The 16,738-nt window shown below is 42.9% G+C and overlaps 1 protein-coding gene across 2 annotated transcripts in view; it reads left to right on the top strand.

The window, feature by feature from the left end:
- Nucleotides 1–15,786, top strand: part of lnx1 (ligand of numb-protein X 1) — a 30,342-nt gene extending 14,556 nt beyond the window's left edge. For both annotated transcript variants that reach the window (XM_026305373.1, XM_026305375.1), the window contains 9 exons: nucleotides 4,786–5,033; nucleotides 6,795–6,950; nucleotides 8,913–9,121; nucleotides 9,210–9,626; nucleotides 10,465–10,599; nucleotides 12,321–12,498; nucleotides 13,614–13,860; nucleotides 14,455–14,613; nucleotides 14,751–15,786. In XM_026305373.1, coding sequence (XP_026161158.1) covers nucleotides 4,786–5,033; nucleotides 6,795–6,950; nucleotides 8,913–9,121; nucleotides 9,210–9,626; nucleotides 10,465–10,599; nucleotides 12,321–12,498; nucleotides 13,614–13,860; nucleotides 14,455–14,613; nucleotides 14,751–14,886 — 1,885 coding nt within the window. In that variant the 3' untranslated portion in view covers nucleotides 14,887–15,786. The remainder of the gene's footprint in view (nucleotides 1–4,785; nucleotides 5,034–6,794; nucleotides 6,951–8,912; nucleotides 9,122–9,209; nucleotides 9,627–10,464; nucleotides 10,600–12,320; nucleotides 12,499–13,613; nucleotides 13,861–14,454; nucleotides 14,614–14,750) is intronic.
- Nucleotides 15,787–16,738: the final 952 nt, after the last annotated feature.

Below are 16,738 nucleotides of genomic sequence, written 5' to 3'. Positions count from 1 at the left end.
GGCATTTGGTTAAAGAAAATTGGAACTGTGTTTTTCAGTTTGTAATTCACAGGGATGTTTCTATGACCAAAATAGATCAGAGTGACTAAGTTGGTGAATATTGCACTGCGTCCGTGCATTCCCATGTTCATTAGTGCTCCAAGAATAAACCCAGCCTTCAAGCTTCTCTCATATTCTTTGTCACACAAGGAAGCCAACACTATGTATATCACACATACACAATGTGTATTTCAACACATCATTCAGTGAGAACAACCTGCAGACTACTTTTAAGCTCACGGTGCAATCAGAGATTCTTTCCTACTCTCCTGGGTTCGTACATGTCAAATGTTGCTGGTGCATTTTCACGAGCATCAGAAAGTTGCCTGCCGTAGACAGAATCCATGAGGAACAAGCCTCTGTTGCTGCTTTCAACCTAAAAACAAGAGTAAGTAAGCAAGAACAAAGAGAAAATTTGCATGATTACAGATTACATGTTACATGCCCACAGTGTGTGAAAACATGCAGCCTAGCTTCTGTATCTGGCTGGAATTGTCACCTCAGCTGAGGTAATTTGGGATGTATGCAGAGTGAGGCCCAACACAACTGTCTGTGGCAGTCAGGGAGCAGAGGGAGTATTTGGGTTAGGAAGGATAATCCACTCACCCCTAAAGAGGATTGGGGAATCTCCCAGGCTTTGATGAGTTGTGACCTGGTGTTTATTTCACATCACAAGAACGGAGCTGTTTGTGTCACATCCAGGGCGCATCAGCTTGACCGCCATGTCACCGAAAGCATCATGGGTAATTGTTATTGCGCTGGAGAGGGTGAAGAAAAGAAACAGGAAAGGGAGGCAGAGGAGGGAAGGGAAGAGTGCTGAGGATGTTTTGGTGTCTTCACTCCTTATCTTGCCATGGATCCCAGGGTTTAAAGAGATGATGTGATAGCTGAGGCTATGCTGACCGAGACGAGGATACTGCAGTTCTAATGAGCACGCTTTGAGCTCAGTGATCATCCCCTGCACAATGATCACTAAAACCTCCATCATTATACACAGGAGAAAGAAAAGAAGAAAGGGAAACATGGATGGTGAGTGCGTGGACATGGATGTCTTTGCAAGCACTTCACCTCTCCAGTGCAGACTTAATTGGCTTGGCTTACCTTGGCTCTAAAGCTCCAGGACCACCCTGGTTTGAGAGGCAGGGGGTTTCTGTCATGTCTCCCTGCCTACAACCTCAGACAACACAGACTGTGGCCTTAACATTAAAAGTCGGACAGTGAAAGCCTAAGCAGCTGATGGCTACGGTGTTAAGGCAACTCTTATCCTTTGGAAGAAGGAGATTTTAATTAACGTTAGACAAAGCCTTTAATAAACCAGCTGCCCACTAAACAATAGCAGTGTGCTGCTGTCACAGGTGTTCTGTGTTGTGATGGCCTTTGTGTGTTTGTGACTTGCCAGTATTTCATGATATTATGTCTGGTCTAGTTTTCTTTGGTTTTATTGTACACAGAGCATCACAGGATCACAGAGCACATTAAAGAAATAAAGGTCTTACCATCTGCAGCAGTCATCCTCAATTACTCTGTGTAGTGTGCATTCAGCAATATTTGGATGGACATTTTTCTTCAATTTTGGGTGGTCTGCAGATTTATGTAACTGAATGAACCTGTATTCAGTAGTATTTGCCCACCGCCACTGACTGACTGACTGTGGTTTTCCATTTTCCACTACCCATGGTAAAACAGAGGAATGTGTGTGTGTATGTGTGTGTGTGTGTGCGCGCGCGCGCATGCGTAGGTGTGCGTGCGTGCGTGCATGCATCTAAATAAAGACTAAGCTAATGTTTCAGTCGGAAACTACAGTATAATTGGTGCAGATACATGCGACTTTGTTAGGGAGTGAATCTTAAAATAGATGAAAGTATTAACACCAGCTGGGAGGAAATAAAGTGAACAGTGACATTTTCCACAGGAATGGTCACAGCAGCTCTACACAAAGATATGTAACAAGACAGACAATGAAAGCTGACCTATGTAATTTTTTTTTTTTTAGTTAAGGGATTATTAATATATCTATCTGTAAACTACATTGGAGTGGCACATTGTGCCACATTGCACAAGATTGAGAATCCACAGCCATGCCAGCTATATTACTGAGGCTATGTTACAGCAATGCTTTAAACGTTACCTTTAGTGTATTAACACAATCCTATTGGGTTCCTATGTTAACATGCTAAGGTTTAGCAGGTAACATTTACCATGTTTACTATACTAATTGTATGAATTATTGAGAGCACTAAAGTCATTTTAGCTTTTTCCCATGTTTTCTACATTTGTCACTTTTAGCAAAAAATAACCTCTTTTTAATGTGATCTGTGAATATTTTAGACTGGACCAAACTGTCAAGTGACAGTGACAACTTAATATTGCAAGAGAACCATGTGGCAAACATATTCCAAACTGTTTTCAACAGAAAGTGGCTACAGCCAACTCATGAAAGTCAGTAATGTCTCATGCTAAAAACACCAGTTGTGTCTGGGTATTTTTGAAAAAAATAATTTAACTTTATTTAAAACAAAGGATAGGTAGTTTCCCTGGACAAACAATAGGAGTTTGCATTAGGCACATTGACGGCTCATTTACGATTTTCTCTGGCTGCTGATTGGTTGACTGACTTCATCCACTCACACTGAGCACATTCACTGAGAAATACTGTAACTTCTCTTTAAGTAAAATGAGTTCAAGCCTGCCCAAAAAGTCCTCAGACTTATGGGAAAATGTTGAAAAGAGTTTTAAAAGTAGCCAAATCTAGTTCAAACAACACATGGCATATGATGTTCGCTGTGCAAATGACAACAAAGTGCATAAATGCAACACTAGATTCTCTGTCTTCCTCAGTGCAGTTCAACTATAACTAAAGTTGCACATTGTATGTGAGTCTGCATACGTTTGTCTGTGTATATTTATGCACACTGGCCTTTGTTTGGGGAGTTACTGCTCTTCACAATGAATTCTTATGAAGTCACTTAAAGGCTATGATGTGAAGACCAGCAAGAGTTTTCAAGCTGCATTCAGCTTTCATTCTTCTAATTGACAGTGAGTGACACGGAGGAAGCGTCTGCCCCCTTGAGACTGCAGTGTTGCCTTCTCTTCCTGATTGAAATATTGCTCTATTTAACCACTTCACTCAGTTAAATGGTATGTTGCTGCATGGACATGCTTGATAGCATTCAATTTACTGTTTGAGTGAACATGAATAACTCACAATGGCCAATGCCCACTCACAGGTACAAAGATACACACATGCAGAGACACATGCACTGTATTGTGGTGTTATGTCAAAGAGTGCGGCGTAAGATCAATAGGTACTTCAGCTTTGTGTACTGCTGCATCTGACTGTGAAACTGACCCATGGCTACAAGTGAGATATAGAGCCCACTTTGGGATGAAATGATTTTCCCTGTGAATTATAGACAAAGTGCAGGACCAACTGAGACAGCTCTGTTATTGAGACAAAATGCTGCTTCTAGTGATGTGATGCCATAACGGGGGTCAATTTATTCCCTCAGCTCAAATGTCTCACTGGCATATAATGTTGTTTCTGTTGGGTCTGCAATGATGGCCACTATTTTTCCTTGGCTTTTGCTTAACCTCTCCTTTTTGGTTTTTTGACTCCATGTACGATCCAGTGGTACCCAGCCCATTTTACATCGTGCAGCACAGGAGAATGGAGTCCACTCCTCTTGTTTTTCTGAGCTACCGTTAAAGCAGACCCTGGGTTTGATCCAGCTCATTAAAACCCAGTTAATGTTTGAGCTGATGGCTCTACAGAGACAGCCGGAGAGACAAGCCAGTGTTATTCCTGCCTCTGATGAAGCATCAACTCAAAGCCTTTATGACTTACAGATGGAAGAAAATTCTCCAACAATACAATACCCTCCTCTGTAGGGATATCTTTAATTCAAACACAAACATTCCCAATTTAATACTGCAAGTGTAAAAAGCCTTTTATGGTGTGTACTGTATGTGCATGTGTGTGTACACGGGCGTGTATATGTACGTATGTGTGTACAAGAGAGACTGGAAACGTGTTGTGGTTTTGTTGACAGCAAGAAGACATCTGGAACTTAGAAATTAGATTTGGTTTTGAGAAAAACAACTTTCAGATGATCTCTGTTTTATATTCAAACATTATGTCTCAGCTGCCCACCCTTTCTCCTCTCGAATGACTGTTGTCTTGCATTTGTATTCAATCATCTGTCAGGAATGCTCACAACCACAGAGAAAAGCCATTCTATGCAGTATGTGATTACAGATGTTGTTGGAAAGTAGGTGTGGAAACCACAGAAACTACTTTTTTTTTTTTTTCTTTACTAGAGAAAACATGACATTTCTGGCACATTCTCAGAGAGGTGCTGTGTGAATTTGAAGCAAAAGCACTGGGAAATATATTTGGCCACCACAGTTATTGTTGTGGTTTATTGTACAGGCTGTAGAGAGGTGCTGTTTGAGCGTCAAGGTCAGATAAGCAGAAGATGGAGGTCAGTGTGCGGAAAGCCCCAGGCTCACAATTGTCTTGAGAATGTGACCTTTTCGTTAGCTGTTCACATGACTGTTAGCTTTCACTCCACTGTGATAAGCAGTATTGTTAAAGTCGGCCATGGCTGCTTCAACATGTAGCTCACTAGAGAACTGAAGCTGTTTCAGATCATCACTGTCACTATTTCATCAGCATGTCTAGTATTAATTGCACCATGCCAACTGTAATTTGTATTTAAAGCTGACCTTTTTGACTTCTATGTGCAGGTGTAAAGGGGCCTCTCACTATGGGCTCTCAGCAGACAGGAAGCGACGCTCGCAGGAGGGCGAATGCACCGACAGCACATCTGAACTCACCGTTGCCACTCTGCCCGGCGATGGCCCCACCTCTGCTGCCGTGGCCCTCCTCTCAGATGAGCCCGGTCTGGTCAACCCAGCGTTTGACCCCAACATGGAGGACAACAGCCAGTCAGGCAGCACAACCAACCTGGCTGCCCGCAGCAGCACCAAGAAGGGTGAGTGTGAGCGGGCGATCAGATGTTCGTGTGTTTGCATGTGGTCACGTGCAGCCCTGCGTGACGTCACCCTGAAGTTATCTATGAGAGAGGGGTGAGAGGGTTGGAAGGAGTGTGTGTTTGCCACAATGACAGACTGAAAATCAGTAGAGAGTAGAGAGAGTTCTAGTCACAGTTACATTGGTCTCCAAGTCAAAGTACATGCCAGTGATCTATGTTCAATCATACATTTACGCTTGCAGACTCACAGCATACTGTATAACCCAGCCTCTCGTTGAACCTCAGATAAAATCTTTGTTCTCTCTAATGGTCTTTGATAGAAATCCTATAGGCCAATTAACTTTTGTTCCTTGTTTTTTTCACCAATCCATAAAATTGCTCTTTGTGTAAAACAGTAGAGAAACAGAGATACAGTAGAGAGAGTGAAAGTCATTATGCAGCCAACAAGAAATGGAAGTAGAGGTAGGTTAAATACAGCAGATGCAAGTGTGTGCTATTGGTTAATGATATGACTGCAGTTCTTTTTCCATTCTCCATTCCTTGACCTCCAAAACCAGGAAGCAGTTACAAGTGTTCCTCCCTAACCTCCCCTCCCCCCACAGGAAGTGGGGACACCAAATGACGCTGCACCAGCACTTTAGGTCTGACCGGCTGAGCACCCACCACCGCGAGCACCACTATTGCTGAACAAGCTGTCAGCTCCAGAAGCGGCTGGCGCTTTTAAAGAATAATGTGGCTGTCAGGAGCCCTCGCATCACTCTGGGCCTGCAGAGGGAGGGAGGGGTGCCGCAGAGGCCCCATGCCCTGTGCTCAGTGCAGCCAGGCTGGGGCTGGTGCCTCTTCACTGCAGCCTCCTGCAGCCTGTCTGTCTATTTCCCAGAAGAGAGAAAGTGCCAGAAAAGAGTCTGTCTGGGAGGCTCTTTTGGACATAGTCTCTAGAATCCATAGTGCTTTACATCACAGCTGCAGTTATGCAGCCATGTAACTACTCAGCATGAACTGGTTTTATTAATTAAACAGGCACTGATTGAAAACTGCTCCTCCTCCAGCTACAAAGAAAACACATTATTTGAACTTGCTGAAAGTTGCTCAACAGTAAAGCTCAGAAGAAAAGGATGAACTGGGTGCGAAAAAGCACAGACTAGTGCGGTGACACTGTGGGTGGCACTCCAGAACAAAAAACATGGTTTTCTATCAAAAAGCTAAACTACATTAACTTTTGCCTTAAAGGTGAACTGTGTTTTCTTGTCAACAAAATCAAGCTTACACCCAGCGTTCTATATGAAAATGCCCTGTGTCTGTGTGGGCTGAAAAGGTCATTAAACAATGCCGATTGTGTTATATTTTAAATTCTGTTTTGTTTAAATGTACCCAATAGGATACCTTTAATGTAATGCAACTGTGGTGACCACTTAAATAGTTGTGTAACAGTGTAATTCTACTATTTACCATACTATCATCAAGATGAAGGGGAAAGTGATTGCTGACGTTGTAAAATCTTGCTCCTGGTATTATAAACCACTGTACACTGCTTTAGCATTTCATAAGCCTAAAATCTCTGAACTAGTCCAACTGGAACTCCTGGATCATACATGTAGCTTCTCTTTGTTACCTACAGCCACACATTAACACAGATCTCAGTCACTGAGCCCAAAGAAGCATCTGATTGGCTGTGAGGAGGCAGATTCAGACATGTCTGGGCATGTTCAGCATGAAGTGATCTATAAAGTGCTTCTGTTTCTCCCCTTCTCTTCCTTGCAGTCAGAAATTTTGACCGTTCTTCAGTGAGAAGCCGCTCCTTCAGGAGATTAAACCGGGCATTCAGTGTCCTGCGGAGGACCAAGAGTGGCAACGCAGTGAGCAATGAGACGTCTGAGGAAAGAGACAATGCCAGGAATTCCAGTGTGCCACAGGAAGGTACAGCCCAGGGCCTGTATATCAGTCTCTTTGTTTCTTTAATATTGATGTTGTTTTGCTTATGTTCTTCTTTGTGTCTTCATCACATAATGGCACTGCTGCACTTGCACTTAAGAGAGGCTCAGTGTGTCGCTGCGTGTGTTCCCTCAGCCTTGTGAGGAAGGTGACACTGCTGGGAGCCCACAGAGTAACAGTAGCATATGTTTCTTTAATAAGTCAGCTGCAGATTACATAAGTCCACTGGTGCATCAATAGAAACAAATCAGAAGGAAGAGTGGTAGCCTGAGGCACTCTGGACAGTGATGGGATACAAGAGGTCACAGGAGACGAGCTGATGACATCTCTCCTCTCTTCTCCTCTCCGCCTACTCTCCATAACTTCTACTATAGTACCATCTTCCTCCTGCCAGTCTTCACTTTCTAATCCATGTCCTCTGTATCCCCTCCACCTCTCCTTCTCTCTCCAGCAGTCAGGGTCAACAGGTTTGCACCAAGCTGATGGAGTAGTCCCCAGACGGGGAGTTGTTATGATATCGTAGATCCATAAAGATGTTATAGTGCACAGAAAATGCATTGTAAAGATAAGTGTAGTCGAGCATAATGTTGAAGCTGAACTGCAGCATGATGGAAAGAGGAAAAGCAATGTGGTATTGCGTAACAATGAAGAATGATCAGGGACTGAATTATTCTCTGAGGCCATCAGTGAGGAGGTTGAGAGAATAGATTAAATATTCATTGCCTGCCGCTGGAGAGACAAAGACAGACAGCGACGATGGAGAGTCAAGTAGAAACAGATCCATGCCAAAAAATGGAGTAAAGAGCGGCTCCAGAAGAAAACCAATAGATATAAGGAAAGAATTAAAGGCATAGTAATGTCCCCATGAAGGAGGAGGTGGCTGGAAATAAATAAAGATGACAGGATGGAGAAAGAAAGGGTCAAAGGGTTTGTGATGGAGAGATTTGAGTCTTACATAATAGCTACAGGTCTCTGTGTTAATGTGCTCTCCACCCTTAAAACAATCTGCTGTGATGAAGACAAAATATTGACTTTGGAAAGGAGAAATGCAGCATGGGTAGAATGAACCACTGAAGCTACAGAACTAGAGACAGCCCACCGAGGAATAAAGAGAGCGAGACATTTTTCATAACCAAAGAAAAGGAAATAAGATGAGGAATACATCTTTTCTGTCATTTATTGGCCAAGGCTGTTGGCAAAATAGTCACAAAATATCCCCACCCACGTCCACATTGTCCAGGTCAGGATATGTTAAGTGGAATTTACCAGTGAGTATGTGGGGAGGAGGACTCACATAGCAGAATCTGATAAAACTAGATGAAACGTTTAGATTTCTCAGCAACATTGAGGTTCACAAGCCATAGAAATATATTTTATGGCCAAATAAAGTCCTGCATGTATTGTTAAGGCAGAATACCACACACTGGTTGAGTGTTGAAGTTAAAACAAGGGACAAAGGCTAAAGCTTCAGGGATCTTACCTTTACCAGATTTTTCTTCCTTGTTTCAAGAAAAACTACGAAATACACACCTTTTGCGACTTTTTGGACTAAGTGAAATGCACTGTAACTTTCCTTGCATCTCTGCCCAAATAACTTTGTGGAAATTTGTAATGTAGTGTTTTCCCAAGCATACTTGCTACAGATGTATGTGACTAATGATACAAGCATTGCGCAAGATAATAAGCCAAGCAAATTTTCCCTCTTGGCTTGTACAAGTTTGTTTTAGTAACCTGAGGGAGTAGAGACAGCTGGTTCCACTGTTGAACCTCTCTACCACAGTCTACCACGCTTTCTCCTTTGGTGTCTTTCTTTCCCTCCGCAACACTTTCTCTTTCTCCCATTTCCGCTCCTGTTTTATTTGGCTATCCCTCAAATTTGGTTTTTGCTTTGTCGTCCTACAGTAGAAGAAAACTCAGCATTTTTCTTCTTCCTATCTTCTCCCTTAGTGCTGGCTCTTCCTCAGCTCCATCACCTGATCCCTGATGGTGAAGTTACCAGTATTAAGATCACACGGGTGGACCCCTCAGAACCGCTGGCCATCAGCATTGTCGGTGGCAATGAGACCCCCTTGGTTCGCATCCTCATCCAGGATATCTACAGAGAAGGTGTCATTGCTCGAGATGGACGTTTGCTGCCCGGGGACATGATCCTGAAGGTATCAAACAAACAGTTAAAGTAGGATCCAATGTCAATGAAGAGTGCTCAAAGTTAGAATTTTTCTCCTGTCTCCGCTGTCCTCTCAGGTAAATGGCATTGACATTAGTAACGTACCCCACTGCTATGCCGTGGCAACCCTCAAACAGCCCTGCCAGCTCCTCCGGCTGACCGTTCTCAGAGAACAGCACCATCGCTACCGCTCACACAGCCACCAACACTTGCACGGCCATGATGTTGCCGGGGGCCACCTATTGCACGGCCTTCCCCACCATCCCATGAGGGATGATAGCATCCACGTGGTCCTGAATAAAAGCACTCCAGAGGAACAGCTGGGCATTAAGCTTGTGAGGCGGCCGGAGGAACACGGAGTCTACATCTTTCACCTGCTGGAGGGTGGCCTGGCAGCACGCGACGGCCAGTTGTGCGTTGGTGACCGAGTGCTGGCCATCAACGGGCACGATCTACGTTACGGAGCACCAGAACATGCTGCTCTCCTTATCCAGGTTAGTCAGCAGCACAAATGCCTATGTCTAAACAAATCAACTTAAGTAAGGCAACAGGTTTTGTAATTTTATAGAGAGTTCATAGTTGTGACAAATTAGTCCATATTGATACAAATCACATACAACCGTGTTCTGTTCTTACCCCAGGTCCCTGAGGTATTAAAGATAATTGTGGTGATTCAGGCTAATTGTGTTGTGCTGTGCTGTTGTGTCTGCACTCACTGCAGTTAATGGTACTTAATTGTGGTGATTCCCTGATGGACTGGGCCATGCGGCTGACTCCTGGTTCCCGGTTGATACCAGTCAGTGGTGGTGTGTTTGTGGTTAATGGTGGTTAATTTTATGGCTATCTCTGCGGACCCAAGATGGCCTCTCAGAGCAGGCACTTTCTGTCAGAGATTAAGAACTGGCAGAGAAGAAATTAAATTAGTCCAATTAAGGCAATAATGGGCTGGACAGGCTAATTCAGGAGTCAGCTCTGTGCTACAGAGACCAGGGGAAATCTCAGAGGAATGAGAGCAGGGGGAGAGGGAAGCAGCCAGCCAGTCTGTGTGTCTATTGGATGGCTTGCATGTATTAATGAAAGTAGCTAGACCGGTAGTTTGGTAGTGGAACTCTGAATTGCAGAATAGCTTGCTTCTGGATGGAAATCAATTAAACTATGACCCACCATGAGTTTCCCACAAATTTCCCCAACAAAAGAAAAAAAGATGTAGCCATGCAGTCCAGAAGTTAATGTGAATGCAGTCCATTTTGTAATGTGAATTAATCAGCTTCTTTAATGAACAGTTCTCTTCTCAGTTATTTTAAATACATCTCCTGCCTTTCTGTTCCCTAGGCGAGTGAGGAGCGTGTCCACTTCATAGTCTCTCGTCAGATCTGCCTGCCAGCCCCAGACATCCTACAAGAAGCTCCATGGGGCATGGATGGGCCCCCACCATATTCCCCGGTGGACATAGAGCAAACACTGCTGGTGAGCAGCACATACAGACACATACACAGGAGACAAGAGCAGTCCTAATACACAGAGAAGAGCTTTGTTCCGCCATCTCCCATTCCCATGATAAATATTCCCTTTCAGGTGCAAATGATGCGTGGAAGTATTATTCTCCCCTCAAAGCTGAGCATGTCATTTAAACAGTACAGAGGACAGAGTCCTTTCCTCTCACACTCACTCCACAGGAGAATCTTTCACCATCCTTCTCCAAAAGCTCCTCCTCAGCTCTTTACTGGATTTAGAGATCTTTCATCTTCTAATAATATTCGATTTGACAGCTCCTCCTTGGAGTTTTCTATAGCTCATAATCTCTAAAAATGACTTGTAACACCTCTTTTAAAACTCTATACACACTAAATATCCTGTTAAACTAATAGTTCAGTATTTTGGGAAGTAGACATATTTGCTTTCTTGCCAAAGGGTGACTGAGAAGATATCACTTTTATATCTATATGATAAATATGTAGCTGCCTTCTAAGTATTCGTCGCTTTCCATTAAAAACTAGAGAGCCAAAAGAGATAACAGATATAGCATGTTAATAACTGAACAGCAAAGTGCTGACAGTTACCTTCAGAGAGAGCCAGACTACTTTCCTTGTTAGCAATCTTTCTACTAAGCTATTGTCAGCGAACCAGCTACTGGCCATAGTTTCATGTCTACTCTGCAGACATGAGAAGGGTGTCCACTGTCATGTCTTACTTTTGTCAAGAAAGCAAATAAGTGGATTTCCCAAAGTGTCAATTTATTCTTGAATACACAATAGGTGCTACTGAATAACCTCAGGTCTTTTTTGCTAGAAGGGTTCCATAACAGAAATTAGTAATTGCCATTGATGAAAAATGACCTTGTTGGAACATTTGCAAAAGCCAGCCTATCTCATGATGGTGTACATTACTGTACACAGAATTGTACAGTTGTTGTATCAGAAAATACACAACATACTTAACCTATAGTGTAATGTGTGGGTAGGCAGCAAGTGGGGACACTGGGCCGATGCACCCAGTGCCGTGCCCTGAGGTCACTCGTGCTACAAGTAATCTCATGCTGTGCACATAGCAGAAATGTGTGAATGCAGCACATTAGTCAAGTAGTGCAAGCTACATCCCATCAACCTCAATGTGTGCATGTGTTATTCATTACCAATGCACTCTCCCTCGCTCCCCCCCATCTGACTCACAAACAAACTCACCATAAATAAAATCTCACTCACTTTATCCCACACACAGCCTTGTTCACCCAGCCAAATGGCACATCACGACTTCTATGAATAAATCAGTTTCTCTATATTGAACATGGAAACAAAAGAGGTACATGAGCTGCTGGATGTTCCACCCTAATAAACGATATTCTAAATTACCGGTTATAATAGTGATATACAAATATGCTGCTCCAAAATCAAATTACATTTTGTGGCCTAGAGAATTGCCTTGGTATAAAAATTATGTAAGTTCTTATCATGTTTTATCGTGATGTGTTTTGTAAGAATGTGGATATACAAAGAAAGCTTAAGATAATATAATAACGGCATTGGTTATGAATATGTGGTGAGTTCCATATGGCAGTGGGATCTAAAACCAGTAGACTACATGTTATGAGCACAAAAAGGAACCTCTTGCTATTAAAATTAGGCATTTCCAATCATAATCATTTTACCTTCCACTTCAGTTACTCTCTCTATGTTGTTTCCACTGTGAAGGACTCTTGTCAGAAGCCTGCGTGCTATGAGAAGACAGTTACTCTGACCAAAGAGCCGTATGACTCCCTGGGTATGACGGTGGCAGGGGGCATGTCCAGTCGAGGGTGGGACCTCCCCATTTATGTGACAAACGTGGATGCTGATGGGGTGGTGGGACAGGAGGGCTCCATTCGCAAAGGTAAAATTAATCACTAATAAATCTTTAATGTCTTATTGTATTAAGTGCCTGTACACCCACAATTACAATTACAAGTGTGTCACTTAAATTGATATGTCATGTTCAGTATTTCAATGCAAATAAATTCTCATTTAGTGGATGAAGTATTTGTGTTGTGTGGTTGCCAGTGACAGCAAAGAAATGGCGCTAAGATTATGGCAGGCAGTGCCGTGGCTGTGGCCTGGGTTATGAACACTTAATATAATAGACAGGGTGATTGATGAACAATTAAGTCTCGTGTTTCATTATGAAGTTTATTGCAGCAGAGTAGTCAGTGGTGCTGGTGTGGTTCAGTGCTCCAAAAATTGGCTCTAGCACACTTAAGCAAAAACACAAACAAACATTAGTTTGCTCAGGACCTATTGTGTTCCAGACGAGAATTTTTCCTTAATTATTATCTTATGTGAAATCAGTAAGCTCTGAAATGGGGAAAAATATGGAGTGGCACTGAATGTAATAGCAGCCGTCTTTGATATGCTATGATGCAGCTGAAATCAAGGGGAGCGAGAGATTTTAGCCCTGACTGCTGATCCCAGTATATCCATCTTAAAACATAACTATATTAAGCCTGTCATTACACCCTCCCCTCCAACCCCAGCCTGAGGCTCTGTTTATGAGAGAAATGAGCACTATGCTGTGATAGAGCATAACAGTAGCATAAAGACTTCATAAAAACAGTCTGTTTGTCCTATGCATGGTTCAAAGTGCACATTACTGTATTCATATGGGACATAGCTGCAGCAGCTGTGTCTGTTTGTATGGTTATGAAACATGTTTGTGTATTGTAATAGATGGTTCATTTGCATATCCTCACAGGGCACATGTGTCCTTTGAGTTGCTTACTTGCATGCGAGACTGAGCCTTCTGTTTTTCTTTACACGACTTTCATCACTGGGACGCTTTTTAAAGCACAGGTGGCACTTGCTTTCCATGCCTTTGTGTTCTAGCAGGGAGGTTGTTGAATATTAAATAGGCAGATGATGAGTCCCTGTCCTGTGAGGTCTTTTGAAAAGATAATGTCAGGGCAACACCCCTGGGTGGATGATGAGCTGTGCTGTCCACTTCCTCCCCATCAGGCGACATCTTGCTGAACGTAAACGGGGTGGATTTGACGGGGGTGACAAGAGGCGAAGCTGTGGCCAACTTGAAGAACACCTCCTCCCCTGTTGTGCTCAAGGTCCTGGAGATGCGACATCCCGAAGAAAGCCTGCAAGAGTGCACGTTGCCACCCTGTCTCACACCTTCGCCCACAGATAGCACCAAGAGCCTGCTGCCCAATGACGATTACTCCCCACTGTGGGTGTCATGGCTGCAGCTACCCAGGTGAGCACCCCTTGATGTCGCAGTACCCATCCCATATAAAACGTTATACTTTTCTATTACATATTCAAAGCCCAGTATAAATTACCTCCCCCTCATACTGGTCCCTCTCACCTCTATCAGCTGTTGCCAATTTACATTTGACAGAACCAGCTGGGAAAGAAATCTTATTATGCTTTCTAAACTACCTTTTTAGCTTAAATAAGTATCACTTTTATATCTGAGAGTGAAAAACTTCCTGTCAGATTGTAGCATGTGTTTCTCCTTGAACAGTGAATTCATTAGGACTCAAAAGTATGGGGCCACCATGGGAATGTAGTCTAGACCAGTGGTGAAACTAAAAGAATTTGAATGCAATTTTCACTCAGCCCTGGGCTGTCTGTCTGAGACTGATATAGTCCCACTATTCTCATTGCTTCTCATTTCCTGGGGGGAAAAGTCGCACCTTAATTTAAGGGCTGCCAGACCTTTGTCTTCTGAGTGGGGCTGGCAGCGGCAATCTAGCCTCTGCACACATGCTCAGTATGAATATATACATAGAATTTAAAGATGCAGTTGAGATGTTAGTGTTTTTCATCTCCCTCTTTGCTCATGCAGGCATCTCTACCCTTGCAAAGACATTGTCCTGCGGCGGAGCACTTCAGGAAGCCTGGGCTTCAGTATCGTGGGAGGTCAGGAGGAAGTCAACTGCAATCAATCCTTTTTTATCCGTTCCATCGTAGAGGGGACGCCGGCATACAATGATGGCAGGATAAGGTATTCAGCTTATGCATATCATTTTTTTTTGTTTATATACACCAAATAATTGCTTGGTAGTGTTTGGCATACTATTCCGAAAATTCAGGTGCACAGTACATTTCAGTGTAGTTTTTTCATTGGCCATCTCTGTCTAGGTGTGGGGACATCTTGCTTGAGGTGAATGGGAAGAGCACATGGGGGATGACCCACACAGCATTGGTGCGCCTCCTGAAAGAGCTTCGGGGGAGAATCACACTGACCACTGTTTCCTGGCCAGGCAGCCTGCTGTAGCAGTGCCCTAAACCATCCAGTGCTGCTTTTACTGGCACTGACCAAGGAATGTGGAAGGCAAATCTTTAGACTGACTGACTACCCTAAGCTTGCTGTGGGAGAAGCTTACAATAGTGCTGTAGATATATGAATATCTCTCACTTCTGATGGATCAGTGAGACTATGCCAAGAGTTTAAAGAGGGGCAAACAAAAGACTGGATTGTTACCAGAGGTTAACGTGCCCCTCCAAGAACGCTGAACTGGGAGGATCCAGAGCCTGAGCCACTTCTAACTAGGATGTTGAGTGTTATCTGTTTAGAGGACACTGTCATTCTCTGGCACAGCATCCAGTGAGTGAGTGTGGTAGGTGGATCGGGTGCAGACACAATATGTTGCCAATTCCAGTAGTTACATATTAGGGTATGCATTAAGTTGGACTCACATTTCTTTACTGTAAATGTTGGGTGTCTAAAAAAGTACTGATTCAAGCACTTGTAGTATGTTTCTTCTGTTGTTTGTGGTATGGCCTTTAAATATAGGCTCCATTCTGTTTGTACTGACAGTGGTTGTCATCATCCGTTGACCTAAGGACATGTTGCCAAGTAGTAGTCTGTGTTGAGGTTTATTTCTTTTATTTCAGAAGCTAAATTATCAACCACTGGCAAGAAAAAAATCTATTAAAAAAAAAAAAAAAATCAATGTGTTCACAACATGTTAAAAATACAATATTCAATTAGGTGACATTGTGGAGGCCTTACTAATTTTCTTACTTTTAAGAAGAAAAGAAAAACGACTTGGTTTCTCTGTATCAGTGGATGGTCTGGAGCCCGTCTACTCTGGTTCTATCTGTCATGCTTCGGCCTGTGTAGTATATCTGATGGTACATTTGGTTAAATGATCAATAAAGTAATTGAAAAAGAGTTGTGTGAGAAAGCTCTTACTTAAAAGTTATAAGAAACAACAACTAAAGGCTGATGCGAGATAAACATTTTGTATACAAGATATGCATAAAATACTCATTAGTCTCTTGAAAAAATGCAACCATTTCTGATGCATTGTACTCTAAGATGCCACAGGACAGGTAATTAAATAGAATGGGACGCTGATGGTCAGTTCAACTTGGATTTCCCGTTACTGTTGACAGAGAACATTTAGTTGATGTCCTTTTCTTTTCTCTTGGCCTTTTTGTGTTTGTGTCTGCTCTGACTTTCTCTGTCCTCACCATCATCCCTTCTACTTCTGCTGCTGTCAAGGACACGGATGAAAAACAACCACATGGTAATTGTTTTGTTTTTTTTTTTTTGTTGGTTTGTTTGTCTTACGTATTTGTCTTACATATCTGTCTATGTTTCTGACCTGTGTGATGATTTTTTCCGTCCCTCATTCTTCTGCCTCATGTCTCTGTTCTGTTCTTTTACTCCACTGACTCCTTCAAATCTGTGGCATCTGTGCCCTGGCTCTGCAGTGTCCCTCTGCTTTGGTCTCTTCTCTCTGCTGAAAAATACCATACACACATGCAGCATATTTTTTTCCATTTGCTATTGATAAAACTGAAGGCTTTTTCATTGCAAAATAATACAAAGGGGAAAAAGAGCGTATTGCACAAAGGAATGAGACTGCAGGTCTTTTTTCCCCTACTCCACTGGGAGAGAGATAAGTCATAACTCAAGGGACCTAAACCTTAACCACAGTGTCTGCTGTTTGCCTGCCTAAGCTTTTGTAGCCTAGACTTTCAGTAACAAAGAGCCCAACACTTGTGTCACAGCATGCCCCTTACATTAAAGCCAGGCAGCAATACTGCAGTATAGTATCCTCTATAAGTTCGAAAAAGCTGTTCACTGTAGGACCTGACTGATTTGTCACCTTTTCTCC

The sequence above is a fragment of the Mastacembelus armatus genome, chromosome 4 (assembly GCF_900324485.2).
Source record: "Mastacembelus armatus chromosome 4, fMasArm1.2, whole genome shotgun sequence".
NCBI lineage: Eukaryota > Metazoa > Chordata > Actinopteri > Synbranchiformes > Mastacembelidae > Mastacembelus > Mastacembelus armatus.
Note: the sequence above shows the minus strand (reverse complement) of the source record. Positions and strands in the feature narration are given on the sequence as shown.